Source organism: Salmo trutta, chromosome 37, assembly GCF_901001165.1.
Source record: "Salmo trutta chromosome 37, fSalTru1.1, whole genome shotgun sequence".
NCBI lineage: Eukaryota > Metazoa > Chordata > Actinopteri > Salmoniformes > Salmonidae > Salmo > Salmo trutta.
The window spans coordinates 18,139,707-18,158,382 of NC_042993.1; the positions used below are offsets into that span (position 1 = coordinate 18,139,707).

Sequence of the window (18,676 nt, forward strand, 5' to 3'; positions counted from 1 at the left end):
TGCCTCCTTATTCTTGACACTTCGCCCAGTCATATTTAATTAAGGTTAGAATGAACTTTTTTGTTGTGGTATGCAAAGAAAGGGGCGGGGTTTAAGTGAATAAGTTATTGCAAGGGATGCTGGGATCCAGGGTTTAAATTCAAATAGTTGGATTTTCAATAGGATGAAGCAGAGATTTATGGAATTGGCAATTGTGAATTCTTCATTATCGATGCGTTCGCTTAACTCAATAGAAATAACCTTTTAATTAATATGCTCGCCATGCCCAGATTGTGCAACTTTACAGCCTGCCTACGAAATGGACTCATTCTTTCCACAGGGCTACATTAAATTATTCCCAAATTACACATTTATAGTAGCATAGTTTTATTAAATTAATGTATAAACAGCGATCAAAACGTGAGTGTGTTTTAAGTTAAATGTGGGTCTCAGTAAAAAATAATAAAAAAAGAGACTTATGACAACTGTCGCGTTGTGTGCGTCCCAGTCCTACCGCTCGCTCGCCTTCTGCAGCTGGCAGTGAATTCCCAATGACCATGACTGACGTTAGAGTGCTGACGAAGGCGGGCTTGGACTAGAACAGGGACAACAGGAATATACACGGATTATTCCGAAATCGCTTTGCAATTACCTGCTATGAGAATATGAAAATGAATTGAAACAATGTTTGAGTCGACGTAAGTACACTATTCTATCTATCACATCCTGAAAGTTAAAGTGGTTACTTTGTGTCTCTGCGCTGCGACTTTTTGTTGTGTAGACAACTGTTACTATGTTGCAGGACTTAATTCTGCAAATGACTGTCACCTTTGTAAGGACCTGTAAATCCTATTTTGCAATTGATGTGAAACTAATGTGTAATTATTATTTTTAAATAGCCAAGCCTACTGACATTGTGTTGACTGTATTGTCGCCTAGAAGTAACCAAACAATCCTCAACTATTGTTTCATTAGAAAAATAGCACCCATATTTTGTTTAATAATTATAAATGATAAAATAACACTTTTTGTTTGTTTTTGTCCTATCGGTTATTTGGATATCAATGGGCTTAGATATCAGTAGAGCTTTGGTGTCCTTGATGACAGGACAAAAGGAAAATATTGAACTTGGATATTAGCAAAAACAGTCAGTGCCACATGCAGAAGATGGATTTTGGAGAAGTCAACACAGCCACAAAACCTCCAATAGGGTAAGTGTGAGGAATGTGAGGCCTCTAATAACTGTTGTTTGTCATCCCACTCTAAATATGTATATGATAAGTATTGTGTTTGAATAACTGTTTAAACAATCAAATGATCATAATATTGAGGAATGGTGACAGACTTGGTCATAAGTGACTTGACACAAGAGAAACATGGAGAAAGCCTATTTTCCACCTAGCAGGCCTTTGCGTTGCATGAAGCTCATTTTTGATTGGACAGTCAGTCTGTTTTCACTTTTATTTAACTAGGCAAGTCATTTAAGAACAAACTCTTATTTTAAATGACAGCCTAGGAACAGTGGGTTAACTGCCTTGTTCAGGCAGATTTATATCTTGTCGGTTTGGGGATTTGATCTTGCAACCTTTCAGTTACTAGTCCAGGGCGCTAACCACTAGGATACCTGCCGCCCCCGTTTTACATTCTTACTGTAGCTCTGTCAGATATATACTGAACAAAAATATAAATGCAACATGCAATGAAACATGGGACCAACACTTTGCATGTTGTGTAACCGATGTGAAATGGCTAGTTAGTTAGCGGTGGTGCGCGCTAATAGCGTTTCAATCAGTGACGTCACTCGCTCTGAGACTTGAAGTAGGGTTTGCTTCGTGGGGTGTCAGTTGTTGATGTGTGCAAGGAGCCCGGGTTGGGGCGAAGAGAGGGACGGAACCTACACTGTTACAGTTGCATTTATATTCTTGGTGTGTGTGTGTGTGTGTGTGTGTGTGTGTGTGTGTGTGTGTGTGTGTGTGTGTGTGTGTGTGTGTGTGTGTGTGTGTGTGTGTGTGTGTGTGTGTGTGTGTGTGTGTGTGTGTGTACAGTGAGGGAAAAAAGTATTTGATCCCCTGCTGATTTTGTACGTTTTCCCACTGACAAAGAAATGATCAGTCAATCATTTTAATGGTAAGTTTATTTGAACTCTTGAGAGACAGAATAACAACCAAAAAATCCAGAAAAACGCATGTCAAAAATGTTAGAAATTTATTTGCATTTTAATGAGGGAAATAAGTATTTGACCCCCTCTCAATCAGAAAGATTTCTGGCTCCCAGGTGTCTTTTATACAGGTAACAAGCTGAGATTAGGAGCACACTCTTAAAGGGAGTGCTCCTAATCTCAGCTTGTTACCTGTATAAAAGACACCTGTCCACAGAAGCAATCAATCAATCAGATTCCAAACTCTCCACCATGGCCAAGACCAAAGAGCTCTCCAAGGATGTCAGGGACAAGATTGTAGACCTACACAAGGCTGGAATGGGCTACAAGACCATCGCCAAGCAGCTTGGTGAGACGGTGACAACAGTTGGTGCGATTATTCACAAATGGAAGAAACACAAAAGAACTGTCAATCTCCCTTGGCCTGGGGCTCCATGCAAGATCTCACCTCGTGGAGTTGCAATGATCATGAGAACGGTGAGGAATCAGCCCAGAACTACACGGGAGGATCTTGTCAATGATCTCAAGGCAGCTGGGACCATAGTCACCAAGAAAACAATTGGTAACACACTACGCCGTGAAGGACTGAAATCCTGCAGCGCCCGCAAGGTCCCCCCTGCTCAAGAAAGCACATATACATGCTCGTCTGAAGTTTGCCAATGAACATCTGAATGATTCAGAGGACAACTGGGTGAAAGTGTTGTGGTCAGATGAGACCAAAATGGAGCTCTTTGGCATTAACTCAACTCGCTGTGTTTGGAGGAGGAGGAATGCTGCCTATGACCCCAAGAACACCATCCCCACCGTCAAACATGGAGGTGGAAACATTATGCTTTGGGGGTGTTTTTCTGCTAAGGGGACAGGACAACTTCACTGCAACAAAGGGACGATGGACTGGGCCATGTACCGTCAAATCTTGGGTGAGAACCTCCTTCCCTCAGCCAGGGCATTGAAAATGGGTCGTGGATTGGTATTCCAGCATGACAATGACCCAAAACACACGGCCAAGGCAACAAAGGAGTGGCTCAAGAAGAAAATGCAAATCATTTTATAACATTTTTGACATGCGTTTTTCTGGATTTTTTGTTGTTATTCTCTCTCACTGTTCAAATAAACCTACCATTAAAATTATAGACTGATCATTTCTTTGTCAGTGGGCAAACGTACAAAATCAGCAGGGGATCAAATATTTTTTTTCCCCCTCACTGTGTGTGTGTATATATGTATGTATGTATGTATGTATGTATGTATGTATGTATGTATGTATGTATGTATGTATGTATGTGTGTGTGTATGTGTATATATATATACATGTGTGTTCAAAAGTTTGGGGTCACTTAAATGTCCTTGTTTTCCATGAAATGAGTTGCAAAATGAATAGGAAATATAGTCAAGACATTGACAAGGTTATAACTAATGATTTTTAATTGAAATAATAATTGTGTCCTTCAAACTTTGCTTTTGTCAAAGAATCCTCCATTTGCAGCAATTACAGCCTTGCAGACCTTTGGCATTCTAGTTATCAATTTGTTGAGGTAATCTGAAGAGATTTCACCCCATGCTTCTTGAAGCACCTCCCACAAGTTGGATTGGCTTGATGGGCACTTCTTACATACCATACGGTCAAGCTGCTCCCACAACAGCAAAATCTCAAACTTAGATTTGTCTGACCATAACACTTCTTACCAATCTTCCTCTGTCCAGTGTCTGTGTTCTTTTGCCCATCTTAATCTTTTCTTTTTATTGGCCAGTCTGAGATATGGCTTTTTCTTTGCCATTCTGCCTAGAAGGCCAGCATCCCGGAGTCACCTCTTCACTGTTGACGTTGAGACTGGTGTTTTGCGGGTACTATTTAATGAAGCTGCCAGTTGAGGACTTGTGAGGCATCTGTTTCTCAAACTAGACACTCTAATGTACTTGTCATCTTGCTCAGTTGTGCACCGAGGCCTCCCACTCCTCTTTCTATTCTGGTTAGAGACAGTTTGAGCTGTTCTGTGAAGGGAGTAGTACACTGTGTTGTACGAGATCTTCAGTTTCTTGTCAATTTCTCGCATGGAATAGCCTTCATTTCTCAGAACAAGAATAGACTGACGAGTTTCAGAAGAAAGTTCTTTGTTTCTGGCCATTTTGAGCCTGTAATCGAACCCAGAAATGCTGATGCTCCAGATACTCAACTGTCACATCTGCTCCTGCAACGCCCTCTACTGCTTTTCCTGTGTCTCCTTGACCTGCCGCCTCTCCCCCAGTACTCTCTCCCTCTGTGCGTGTGCGTGTGCGTGTGCGTGTGCGTGTGCGTGTGCGTGTGTGTGTGTGTGTGGAGACAGGTTTGCTGGAGTCAGAGCAGATCCCCACCAGCTGCAACCTGTTCCATAATCAAGACCTCTACAAATACTCAGCCCTGTCAGTTCCACGCTGCCAGATCGTAATCTCTGCTCATTCTGCCTACGCTGACTCTGGTCCCTGTCTCCAGTCCCACGTCTTGTCATCCTGCTACTCTGTCTTGGATTCCCCACTCTACTACTCCCTTGGATTCCCCTCTGGACCTGCTTACCCTGTCTCAACCCCTCTCGCTCCAGCCTCCGCACCTGGTTTCCAGCAACCCGCCGGAGCTTCCCCTGACCTGCACTCCATTTCCCCCCCTTGTGTTTCAAGAAATACCTTGGTTACTTCATTCAGTCTCCTCGTCTGAGTCTGCTCTTGGGTTCCCCTGTTCCACAACTAGTCTAAAGAAGGCCAGTTTTATTGCTTCTTTAATCAGAACAACAGTTTTTAGCTGTGCTAACATAATTGCAAAAGGGTTTTCTAATGATCAATTAGCCTTTTAAAATGATAAACTTGGATTAGCTAACACAACGTGCCATTGGAACACAGGAGTGATGGTTGCTGATAATGAGTCTCTGTACACCTATGTAGATATTCCATAAGAAATCTGTCATTTTCAGCTACAATAGTAATTTACAACATTAACAATGTCTACACTGTTTTTCTGATCAATTTGATGTTATTTTAATGGACAAAACAATGTGCTTTTCTTTCAAAAACAAGGACATTTCTAAGTGACCCCAAACTTTTGAACGTGTGTGTGTGTGTGTGTATATATATATATATGTATATATATATATATATATATGTGTGTGTGTATATATATATATATATATATATATATATAATGAGGCTATATTCTTAAAAAAATATACACTTCATGAATTGTTGTAGGCATGAAAACTATTTTTCTCTTCTCTCTGTAGTTGAGGTTGTTGTCAGCAGACACATCAAAAGCCATAGCATACAGCACTGTATGTATTGACTGGCAGAGAATTCCAGTTGAATTCTATGGAAAATACTTGTATGACCACTGATTGGAAAACAACTGTGGGCCAGTCCATAACAGAAGCTTTTGTGCAGTGGCTGTTACTGAATTTGTACTGTGTCTGTAGTTCTTTTGTCACCTCTGTTGTTGTTGTTGACTCAATATGCTGCAGCTCCTTCCCTTTGGTGAAGGCAACACAAAACGTCATCTCTAAAACTGCTGTGTTGCACTTTAAATCTACACTAATCTACACAATTACATCATACAGTGTAATGCAAATCTTCTTACAGGTGTAAATCAGACACTTCAGTACTGTATGGGATTGTTTTATACTTATTCTGTATCTTTTTTGTGCAGAAACACGTTCTATCCTTCAGGTGTCATAATGTGGTAGAATCTATTTACTGGTTTTGTTATGGGAGGCTGAAGTCCACAACCCTTATTACTTGAAAGTAAACAAAATCCTTTGTATTTTGCACCCATGGTCCTGCGTCTCCTCCTCCCTGCTGAAGGCTTTTATATAATCACCTCCTATGACATGTTGCAGAAAGCACATGATGAATAGTGGTTATTTAAAGACAGCAGTTGCTGAAAATTCCCCTCTGCTCTGCCTGCCCCTCTGGAGACCAGTGGTGCCATTTCCTTGGTTGTTCCCAAATCTCTTTTTCAAGTGATCCCTGGCCAAAAAAATCTGTAGTTTGGTCGTTCCATCGATTAGGTGCCTTTTGAGTAGTGTAACTTGGCTAATTTCAATATTTTTTATTTCACAACATTTATTTTCTGTCGTGAAGAGCACGTTCAACTTATTAAAAAACACGTTTTCCCAACTTCTTAGGGATAGGCGTCCCGTCAATGGGATAGTTGTAAATCATGCAGCGCCGTGTGTCACGATCACAGATTTTAGAGAAACAACAAATGTCGGTACATATAAGTGTCTTATATCAGCTGAAAGCTTAAATTCTTGTTAATATAACTACACTGTCCAATTTACAGTAGCTATTACTGCGAAAAAATGCCATGCTATTGTTTGAGGAGAGCTCCTAATGACAAAACACTTTTTTCACCGCGATGGGTTTGATAAATTCACCTCTGAAGGTGAAATGTGTACGTACATTCTGAAATCTTGCTCTGATTTATCATCCAAAGGGTCCCAGAGATAACTGAAGTGTAGTTTTGTTAGAGAAAATCATTTTTAATATCCTAAAAAGGTCCATATAGCATGCACGATCGATTTTGTATTTCCATTCGTTCAATTTGCAAAGAAAGGAATCTGTGAAAATCTAACAGTAAACGTTGTTTCAACCAGTCAAATCACATTCGTATTTATTCCTCAGAAATCCTAGAACGTAACCAGACTTCACTATATCATTAGGGGTGTAGTATATCCTATAGGACACCAAATTTGGTCAGAGAGCGATGCCTTCATGGCACCCAATGACGCAGACGGTCTTCACTTGATTGACTGTAACTTTGTCAAATAAGCACCAATCGGGGTCAAACAAAGCTAGCTAGATAGCCAATGAGCTGGGCTTTACGGGAGTAAAGGGAAACCCTGTATCTGTCGCAAAATGTAGCCGCTAACCTTGTGCGACAATAAGCCTTTTCCTTTTGGACAAAAATTATAAGAATATGGAGAGTTATGAAAACTGGGTGTTTTGCAAATGTTGAACTTATAATATGGCTACTAATACTGGAAAAGCTAATTCAAAGTCCAAGTATACAGATTTGACGATATTCTTGCAGAAAAATGTAATGTGAATGTAAATGTCTCCTTCACATTTGCCCGAATGTACCTTCACACTAAATGTCATGTAGTTTTCTCATACTTCAAGTTATCCGTCTGAAACTTTGGACATACACTGCTGCTGTCTTGTGGACACCATCGGAATTACAACCAGAGTGATGGCTAGAACTGTTGCATTTCAAAGATGGTGGTAGAAAAAAACTGTATTTTCTTCTACCAGATCTATTGTGTTATATTCTCCTACATTCAATTCACATTTCCACAAACTTCAGTGTGTCCTTTCAAATCGTACCCAGAATATGCATATCCTAGCTTCAGGGCCTGAGCTACAGGCAGTTAGATTTGGGTATGTTATTTTAGACGAAAATTGAAAGAAAAGGGGACTATCCCTAAGAAGTTTTAAATAAAGAAATTACAATCAGTGATGCTCCCATATGACATTTTTGGCCGATACCAATATCCAATATTTTCCTTGCCAAAAAACCCGATACCGATGCAAAAGAATTAGCGGCTCAGTTGGTAGAGCATGTTGTTTGCAATGCCAGAGTTGTGGGTTCGATTCCCACAGGGGACCAGTACGGAGTAAAAATGTATGAAATATATGCATTCACTACTGTAAGTTGCTCTGGATAAGAGCGTCTGCTAAATTACTAAAATGTAAATGTAAGCATTCTCGTACAGTTAAATAGTTAGCACACACATGGACGCAGTCCAAGGCACTGCATCTCAGTGCAAGAGGTGTCAATACAGTCCCTGGTTCAAATCTGGGCTGTATCACATCCAGCTGTGATTGGGAGTCCCATAGGGCGGCACAAAATTGGCCCAGTGTCATCTGGGTTTGGCCAGGGTAGGCCGTCATTGTAAATGAGAATTTGTTCTTGACTAGTTAAATAAAGATTACACACCACACTGACCAAAAAGTTATTTTGTTGGCATTTACGTATGTCCCCATTACCACTAAAACATAATCAAAACCTATTTATTTTACTTACTAGCTGTGCTGTTTCATTGTTCGTTTGATCAGTTGTTTCATTCTCAACCAGGATTTCTATGGAACGCCGTTTGGGTCTTTGCTATGGAACGCCGTTTGGGTCTTTTGCGTGTCAAAAAATATACTATTTAACACTATTTTACGTGTCAAATAACACTATTTGACGTGTCAAATAAGCTTGTTGACCAATCAGGACCTGAATATGACTGCACGTCACATAATAATTTAACAGGTTCATACATTTTTTACATAGTTATTACACTATCATTCGTATTTCATATGTCACAACTATATGTATGCTATGATGCTGGTAAAGTTGTCTCGCGCACCTACAGTGCTGGTCATAAAAAAAAGCTAGCTAGCTCATGGATGCAAACAATCTGTTCCAGTAGCCATAGTGAGCTAGCTAACTATATAGCTAGGTGTCATCATCTAAAATAAGCCTAATTTATAAGACAGTTCTTATTCGATTAATTGTGGTCGGACCCATCTATTTGAAGCTAGCCACAATAAGGATTAGCCACAATAATGGACTTTGCGGTTAGCCTTCAAAATATAAGTATGGCATAATTCTACTATTTGTTTTAATTTGCATCACTGTCAATGACATACTTTTATTTGGAAGGCAATCCGCAAATTTCACTATTGTGCCTAATCTATATTGTGGCTAGCTTCACAACACATAGTCCTGTTGAGCCTCACTAGCCAGATGAAGCTAGCTGGCTGCTTATAACGTTAGCTTTGGGCAACAGGGTTAAGTAGCTGGATAGCTATTTATTTTCATGAACTTAAGTTCAATTTCAATAGGCGAACAACAAGTGGCAACCTAGCTAATACTTACTCACAAGGATTCCTAAATCATTGCTAAGAATAATGAAAATCACTGCAGTTTCTACTGGTCATTGTTTTCAGGCTGGTTGTATTGGTGCTAGCTAGATACCAAGCTAAAGCTAGCTACCCCAGAAGTTGCGGTCAAACAAATTATGCTTTATTACCAATACGGTATTGTATACACATCGTTCGTGGCTGGTGTGTGCTTGTTTGCTGACTTTTTTGTACAGCTTTGACAGTGCTACTGTATCTTTTTTTGACACTCAAAGACCCAAACGGCGTTCCATAGTATGTATGTCAAGAAGCTAAAAGCAGTGACACTATTACTGTGTAATTCCGGTAGGGCAATATCTGAAAAATAGCGCACATGGTAGTGTGTACCGGTGCTCGACCAGTCGGCGAAAGCCAACAGAGACAACAGAGACGACAGAGAGCGGTTGATTGTCAAGGGCAATGAATTCCATTATCTTGGCTTTAATGGATTTCACCTTTGAGTTGTCTCACTGAAATTTTGTTACTCTTTCAAATGACTGCTTGACTTGTTGACTGCTCGATCCACACAGCAGACATTGTGAGCTAGTTTAGGAATGTTGTGTTGCACGTATAGTGCAAAATTTAACGTGGCGTCATTACGTCATGTACCTACATTATATAGGCCTGCACGTCAGCTTTGACATTGGTCTTGCACATCGGTGCATTAAACTAGACATTGGCCGATACAGATGTTGGCATTTTTAGCTAATATCGTCCGATTCCGAAATGTTCACCGATATATCGTGCATCCCTAATTACTATAGTAAGTGCCTATTAACAGGGTTGACTGTAACAGGATTGAGGACTTCATATTAAATGAGGAATGGAAGATTGTTGTGTGCAACAGGGAGGGACAATTGAATGCAAGCTTCACAAAAACAATTGAATTGAAACATTTCTAGTTTGGGTAACAGGGTTGATGTATTATGCTCGATCCGCTCAGTTTTACACCACAAAACACCAGAAAACTGTAAAAAAGGGTACAACCAGTTCACCTGCTTTTAGACTATGATTTGACTATTAGATGATCAATGTATCTTTAAAAACATTAAAGCGAGAGTTCAGCAGGGTTGACCTTTAAAAAAATAAAATAAAATGGTCACTTTAAAATGAATCACTAATCACATGAAATAAATAATAGTTTTCAGAAATGACTATCAAAGCAACAAAACTCCAACATTTCTCCAAGTTAAGTGGGTTAAAATCTTCCTGGAAGTCACAGAGGATGCACAGAGGGACATGTCAAAATGCTGAAAGTTTTTAGTCATATAAAAAATCAGATTTATTGAATTTCTATATGGTCTATATTAAAGGACACTTCATTTAATATAACAGGCTTTTCAAATTCAATATTTGTGCACAATTACTTCTTAAAATATGAAAGGGATGCAAAAGGCACTCATTTCGGGGAACAACTCAGTTATTAGATTGATCATAATTTTTTCCCAACGGAACATGTCAAAGGTAGCACCTTTAGCAGTTGGTACAATGGTTCTCTTTAGATAACTATGACAACTGCCATTTGTTAGGGTGTTCTCCTTTTGTCAGCTAATGTTATCACAGAGGCATTAGCAGATTTATTTTACATGGCAAGAACAAGAAGGGAGGTTTAAAGTGAAACGGAGCCCGTAAAAAACTCACAGGGAGGGAAGAATGTCCCAAATGGCACCCTATTCCCTATATAGTATAGTGCACTACTTTTGACCAAGGGCTGGGTGATATGGCAAATAAATTATTATCACGATATCTATGTATTTTTTCATTCGATAACTATAATTATCACGATATTAATCAAATAATGTTTAAAAGGTGTATATCTGCTTCAAACTCAAGAATGCCTCAACAAACCGTGGTGAGAGCGTTGGGCCAGTAACCGAAAGGTTGCTAGATCGAATCCCCAAGCTGACAAGGTAAAAATCTGTCGTTCTACCCCTGAACAAGGCAGTTAACCGACTGTTCCCCGATAGGCTGTCATTGTAAGTAAGAAGTTGTTATTAACTGACTTGCCTAGCTAAATAAAGGTTACATTTTTTTATTATTATGTGAGCTACACATACAATTATACTTGAAGGAAAATTGTTCCGTGTTTGCGGCCAGGGAGCACACGTACAGTTGAAGTTGGAAGTTTACATACACCTGAGCCAAATACATTTAAACTCAGTTTTTCACAATTCCTGACATTTAATCATAGTAAAAATTCCCTGTCTTAGGTCAGTTATTATCACCACTTTATTTTAAGAATGTGAAATGTCAGAAGAATAGTATAGAGAAAGATTTATTTCAGCTTTTATTTCTTTCATCACATTCCCAGTGGGTCAGAAGTTTACATACACTCAATTAGTATTTGGTAGCATTGCCTTTAAATTGTTTAACTTGGGTCAAAGCCTTCCACAAGCTTCCCATAATAAGTTGGGTGAATTTTGGCCCATTCCTCCTGACAGAGCTGGTGTAACTGAGTCAGGTTTGTAGGCCTCCTTGCTCGCACACGCTTTTTCAGTTCTGCCCACACATTTTCTATAGGACTGAGGTCAGAGCTTTGTGATGGCCACTCCAATATAGAGGTCGACCGATTATGATTTTTCAACACCGATACCGATTATTGGGGGGTCAAATGGGGCCGATACCGATTAATCGGCCAATTTTATTATAAAAAATATTTGTAATAATGACAATTACAACAATACTGAATGAACACTTGTTTTAACTTAATATAATACGTCAATAAAATCAATTTAGCCTCAAATAAATAATGAAACATGTTCAATTTGGTTTAAATAATGCAAAACAAAGTGTTGGAGAAGAAAGTAAAAGGGCATGATGTGCCATGTAAGAAATGTTTAAGTTCCTTGCTCAGAACATGAGAACATATGAAAGATGGTGGTTCCTTTTAACATGAGTCTTCAATATTCCCAGGTAAGAAGTTTTAGGTTGTAGTTATTATAGTAATTATAGGACTATTTCTCTCTATACGATTTGTATTTCATATACCTTTGACTATTGGATGTTCTTATAGGCACTTTAGTATTGCCAGTGTAACAGTATAGCTTCCGTCCCTCTCCTCGCTCCTACCTGGGCTCAAACCAGGAACACATCGACAACAGCCACCCTCGAAGCAGCGTTACCCATGTAGAGCAAGGGAAACAACTACTCCAAGTCTCAGAGCGAGTGACGTTTGAAACGCTATTAGCGTGCACCCGCTAACTAGCTAGCCATTTCATATTGGTTACACCAGCCTAATCTTGGGAGTTGACAGGCTTGAAGTCATAAACAGCGCAATACATTGCGAAGGGCTTCTGGCAACGCATGAAAGTGCTGTTTTGAATGAATGCTTACGAACCTGCTGGTGCCGACCATCGCTCAGTCAGACTGCTCTATCAAATCATAGACTTAATTATAACATAATAACACACAGAAACACGAGCCTTAGGTCATTAATATGGTCGAATCCGGAAACTATCACGTTTATTTTTTCAGTGAAATACGGAACCGTTCCGTATTTTATCTAACGGGTGGCATCCATAAGTCTAAATATTCCTGTTACATTGCACAACCTTCAATGTTATGTCATAATTACGTAAAATTCTGGCAAATTAGTTCGCAACGAGCCAGGCGGCCCAAACTGTTGCATATACCCTGAGTCTGCATGCAATGAACGGAAGAGAAGTGACACAATTTCACCTGGTTAATATTGCCTGCTAACCTGGATTTCTTTTAGCTAAATATGCAGGTTTAAAAAGATATACTTCTGTGTATTAATTTTAAGAAAGGCATTGATGTTTATGGTTAGGTACAGTCGTGCAACGATTGTTTTTGTAAATCATCCCCCGTTTGGCGAAGTTGGCTGTCTTGGTTAGGAAGAAATAGTCTTCACAGTTCGCAACGAGCCAGGCGGCCCAAACTGCTGCATATACCCTGACTCTGTTGCAGAGGTGACACATTTTCCCTAGTTAAAAGAAATTCATGTTAGCAGGCAATATTAACTAAATGTGCAGGTTTAAAAATATATACTTGTATATTGATTTTAAGAAAGACATTGATGTTTATGGTTAGGTACAAGTTGGAGCAACGATCGTCCTTTTTCGCGAATGCGCTCCGCATCGATTATATGCAATGCTGGACAGGTTAGATAAACTAGTAATATCATCAACCATGTGTAGTTAACTAGTGATTATTGATTGTTTTGATTGTTTTTTTATAAGGTAAGTTTAATGCTAGCTAGCAACTTACCTTGGCTTCTTAATGCATTCGCGTAACAGGCAGGCTCCTCGTGGAGTGCAATGTAAAGCAGGTGGTTAGAGCGTTGACTAGTTAACCGTAAGGTTGCAAGATTGAATCCCCAAGCTGACAAGATAAAAATCTGTCGTTCTGCCCCTGAACAAGGCAGTTAACCCACCGTTCCTAGGCCGTCATTGAAAATAAGAATGTGTTCTTAACTGACTTGCCTAGTTAAAAAATATTTATATAAAAAAATTTAAAAAATAAAATTGGCAAATCGGTGGCCAAAAATACCGATTACCGATTGTTATGAAAACTTGAAATCGTCCGTAATTAATCGGCCATTCTGATTAATCGGTCGACCTCTACTCCAATACCTTGACTTTGTTGTCCTTAAGCCATTTTGCCACAACTTTGGAAGTATGCTTGGGGTCATTGTCCATTTGGAAGACCCATTTGCGACCAAGCTTTAACTTCCTGGCTGATGTCTTGAGATGTTGCTTCAATATATCCACATAATTTTCCTACCTCATGATGCCATCTATTTTGTGAAGTGCCCCAGTCCCTCCTGCAGCAAAGCACCCCCACAACATGATGCTGCCACCCCCGTGCTTCATGGTTGGGATGGTGTTCTTCGGCTTGCAAGCCTCCCCCTTTTTCCTCCAAACATAATGATGGTTTTTATGGTCATTATGGTAATTTTTGTTTCATCAGACCAGAGGACATTTCTCCAAAAACTACGATCTTTGTCCCCATGTGCAGTTGCAAACCATAGTCTGGCTTTTTGATGGCGGTTTTGGAGCAGTGTGGGCGTATACCTCCACGTGCGTATTGTCACTTCTCTCCACGTTCCTGCTGCGTCACAGAGGTGAAATAGACTGCTGTACCTATTTATTCTATATTGACATTATCAAAAATGAATCTAAACATTTTTATATCATTATTGAGGGAAGTAATTACCTCAATAATTATTGATTTATCGCCCAGCCCTATTTTGACCTATGGTCCCTGTCAAGGGACTAGGGTGCCATTTGGGACACAGTCCACTTCTGAGGAGATGAGCATTTCATTTTTGGTACCTGGGTGACTAGATTTTGAAATCTGAGCAGGCAATTTTAGTGGAGGCTACTAAAGCACGATGTGGTTTCAAAGTGATGAAGGACTTTACCAAATGAAGCCCTGTAAAGGCCAGACAGGCGGATAACTGGCAGTCTGTAATTCATGTCTGAGGCTGTGTATGGACCCTGGTCAAAAGTAGTACACTACATAGGGGTTAGGGTGCCATTTGGGACAAAACTTTCAGACATCCTGAGACACCAGCCAGCCTTTTTTGCTTAGCTAGCCCAGAGAGCCCTGCTCCTCCTAGCCCTGCTCTGCCTTACTGTGCTATAGGACGTTATAGGGAGTCCAACCCTGATCACAATTTTTTTTTATGTGTATGTTTATTTTGCACATTGTCAAATGTCAGATGACACAATTGCAAAATAGTCCCGCTTACTATTTCGGTGCGTTTCAACCATGTGGATACTCATTGTATCTTGTGACATACAGTTACAGTATAACTGCTCTGGAGTTGGCTTGAGTTTATTTGTTGTTTCTCTTTTGTGTGAATTGGAGCATTGTGTGTGTTTTAGGGGCTATGAGCATTCCAGTCCCAGGTCTAAAATGCTGAAGTGTATAGACCTGGGCCAACAGTCTTAATTAGCAGTGTGTGTGTGTTTACTACTGTAAATGCCTGGGCCTGGTGTTGTTGTCTGAGCTAAGGGACCATCTATAAGCGTGTAGTAATGGGTCTCAGCCCAAATTGTCTCCAGATTGATGTGGGGTTTAGTTTAGGGCTCCCAGTTTCATTTGCCTGCCTCACAAAAGACTTTGGTGCAATATAGCCTGGAAATGCAGAATTCCTATTATTGCTTGTAAACAATTGAAATTCGATTTTTAACTAGATGTTCATATTTTACCATATGAAGTATATTACAGTCTGTATTTTAACATGTCCTTTTGCTTAAATGCTTTAGTGGCTTTTAGTTGGGGCAGAGTGACTATTCGCAGTGCCTGTTTTGAGTTTACAGTCGATTATATGGACCAATGATCATCTGAAATAATAAGCCACTGTGCATCTTCACTTTGATTTCACCCTTTGACTGTCAACCATTTATGCTTCTCTGAGTCTGTTCCCTGGTAGTGTTACCTAAAATACACTCCCCATTAGCAGTAGAGAATGTTGTCCCTAAGCACCAGCTACACTCCTGCTTGTCTCCCCAGACCAGACGGGCCTCAGACCAGCTTCAGAGACACACCCAGTGCAGTGGGTTGTATTTTTGGTCAGGTTCAAGTCTGAAAGCTTGTGGTCCATTAACATTTTGCTCACTAAGCAGTCCCCCGCCCCACCCTCATTTTCCTTACTTACATTTGTGTGTACAGATGTAGGATCTTAATTTGATCACCCTGTTGCAGGGGGACATTTAAAACATTTTGTGTATTTGAGGTTTTAAAAGTCTTCTGAAGTTTGTCATTTCCTCGTTGAAATTTCAGACTTGATTTTCCCTTACGAAATGTGTGTCAACCCCTACAAAAATGTTAATTCATTATGATCCACATAATAATTCACATTTCCTGTTGCTGCGGGATTATTTTCCTGCTGTAGCATACTGGTGCATTTATACTTTAGGTGTATCCCTAAAACTATAACCTTGACGTTTCTTTTGAGATGGATTGAGAGCAGGCATTTCTATTTGTTTTTCAAGAGAAGATCATTTTAAGCTTTTTGCAAGATGATAGAGAAGTGATGTATTGTTGGCGGTGGTATATGGCTGGAAATAACTATTCTTGTTTTACTGGCCATCGGGTTTAAATGACCTTACTGCCTGGCACGAGTCTTTATAAATAGTTCTCTGACTGCCTGGCACTAGTCTTTATAAATAGTTCTCTGACTGCCTGGCACTAGACTTTATAAATAGTTCTCTGACTGCCTGGCACTAGTCTTTATAAATAGTTCTCTGACTGCCTGGCACGAGTCTTTATAAATAGTTCTCTGACTGCCTGGCACGAGTCTTTATAAATAGTTCTCTGACTGCCTGGCACTAGTCTTTATAAATAGTTCTCTGACTGCCTGGCACTAGTCTTTATAAATAGTTCTCTGACTGCCTGGCACTAGTCTTTATAAATAGTTCTCTGACTGCCACCACACGCAGCAGATGAATTACTTCCATGGACGCTTCAGTACACATGCTCTACTTGTTGGGACCTGCCCTATCTAGTTTTACTATTGTTTACACAGTTACGACTCAAGTAAGAATAGTTTTGAAGAGAATATGTTTCAACTTATTGGTAGGTTACATCATAATCATGTACACACACACACACGCATACCATTTTAGGGAATTGATTGCTTTTAAATGTTGTGTAATTTATTGTAGTCAAGAGGGCAACACGTTTTAAGTGAGTCATTACTCTACAGCAGTCTGTTGACTACTTGCAGTGTCCTCTAGTGAATGGTGGATATTAGGGGCTGTTTCAACACAAGTTGAGCAATAAGCTACAGGACCTATTTTGGGCCACTGTCAGACTGTGTAGTCTGAGGATTGTGTGGTAGGTGGGTTTGTGGTGAAGACTGATCTGTGTACAGTCGTGGTCAAATGTTTTGAGAATGACACAAATATTAATTTCTACAAAGTATGCTGCTTCAGTGTCTTTAGATATTTTTGTCAGATGTTACTATGGAATACTGAAATATAATTACAAGCATTTCATACGTTTCAAAGGCTTTTATTGACAATTACATGAAGTTGATGCAAAGAGTCAATATTTGCAGTGTTGACCCTTCTTTTTCAAGACCTCTGCAATCCGCCCTCGCATGCTGTCAATTAACTTCTGGGCCACATCCTGACTGATGGCAGCCCATTCTTGCATTATCAATGCTTGGAGTTAGTGGGTTTTTGTTTGTCCACCCGCCTCTTGAGGATTGATCACAAGTTCTCAATGGGATTAAGGTCTGGGGAGTTTCCTGGCCATGGACCTAAAATATCAATGTTTTGTTCTCCGAGCCACTAGTTATCACTTTTGCCTTATGGCAAGGTGCTCCATCATGCTGGAAAAGGCATTGTTCATCACCAAACTGTTCCTGGATGGTTGGGAGAAGTTGCTCTCGGAGGATGAGTTGGTACTATTCTTTATTTATGGCTGAGTTCTTAGGCAAAATTGTGAGTGAGCCCACTCCCTTGGCTGAGGAGCAACCCCACACATGAATAGTCTCAGGATGCTTTACTGTTGGCTTGACACAGGACTGATGGTAGCGCTCACCTTGTCTTCTCCGGAACAGGCTTTTTTCCGGATGCCCCAAACAATCGGAAAATTACTTTACCCCAGTCCTCAGCAGTCCAATCCCTGTACCTTTTGCAGAATATCAGTCTGTCCCTGATGTTTTTCCTGGAGAGAAGTGGCTTCTTTGCTGCCCTTCTTGACACCAGGCCATCCTCCAAAAGTATTCACCTCACTGTGCATGCAGATGTATTTACACCTGCCTGCTGCCATTCCTGAGCAAGCACGGAGCACGGTGGTGCCCCGATCCCGCAGCTGAATCAACTTTAGGAGACGGTCCTGGCGCTTGCTGGACTTTCTTGTCCGCCCTGAAGCTTTCTTCACAACAATTGAACCCTCTCCTTGAAGTTCTTGATGATCCGATAAATGGTTGATGTAGGTGCAATCTTACTGGCAGCAATATCCTTGCCTGTGAAGCCCTTTTTGTGCATAGCAATGATGACGGCACGTGTTTCCTTGCAGGTAACCATGGTTGACAGAGGAAGAACAATGATTCCAAGCACCACCCTCCTTTCGAAGCTTCCAGTCTGTTATTCGAACTCAATCAGCAAGACAGAGTGATCTCCAGCCTTGTCCTCGTCAACACTTACGCCTGTGTTAACGAGAGAATCACTGACATGATGTCAACTGGTCCTTTTGTGGCAGGGCTGAAATGCAGTGGAAATGTTTTTGGGGGATTCAGTTCATTTGGCAAAGAGGGACTTTGCAATTAATTGCAATTCATCTGATCACTCTTCATAACATTCTGGAGAATATGCAAATTGCCATCATACAAACTGAGGCAGCAGACTTTGTGAACATTTATATTTGTGTCATAATCAAAACTTTTGGCCACAACTGTACAGTACAGTTGAGACGAGCCCCAAATATTAGGTTAGGTGTGGTCGTAATCTTGAGTTCGTTAATGGCCATGTTCTTATATTGGCTGGTTTGGATGGTTGTGATTGTTATTTCACCTGCACCGTCACACTTTGGATGGCAGACTCTGAGTTAGAGGAAGAGCAGCTGTTAGTTCTAGGGATGCTTTAGGTTATCATACGGTGATGCTAGTACTGACACTAGTTTCCTTTTTCACACCTTTACTGCAGTAGCCTC

The 18,676-nt window shown here is 40.3% G+C and overlaps 1 protein-coding gene across 3 annotated transcripts in view; it reads left to right on the forward strand.

Annotated features, from left to right (window-relative positions):
• The first annotated feature begins 480 nt into the window (after positions 1-480).
• LOC115176391 (protein cordon-bleu) overlaps positions 481-18,676 on the forward strand; it is a 75,285-nt gene continuing 57,089 nt past the window's right edge. For 2 of the 3 annotated variants that reach the window (XM_029736407.1, XM_029736405.1), the window contains exons 1-2: positions 481-677; positions 1,054-1,190. In XM_029736407.1, coding sequence (XP_029592267.1) covers positions 1,138-1,190 — 53 coding nt within the window. In that variant the 5' untranslated portion in view covers positions 481-677; positions 1,054-1,137. The remainder of the gene's footprint in view (positions 678-1,053; positions 1,191-18,676) is intronic. The other variant, XM_029736408.1, reaches the window with a different exon arrangement.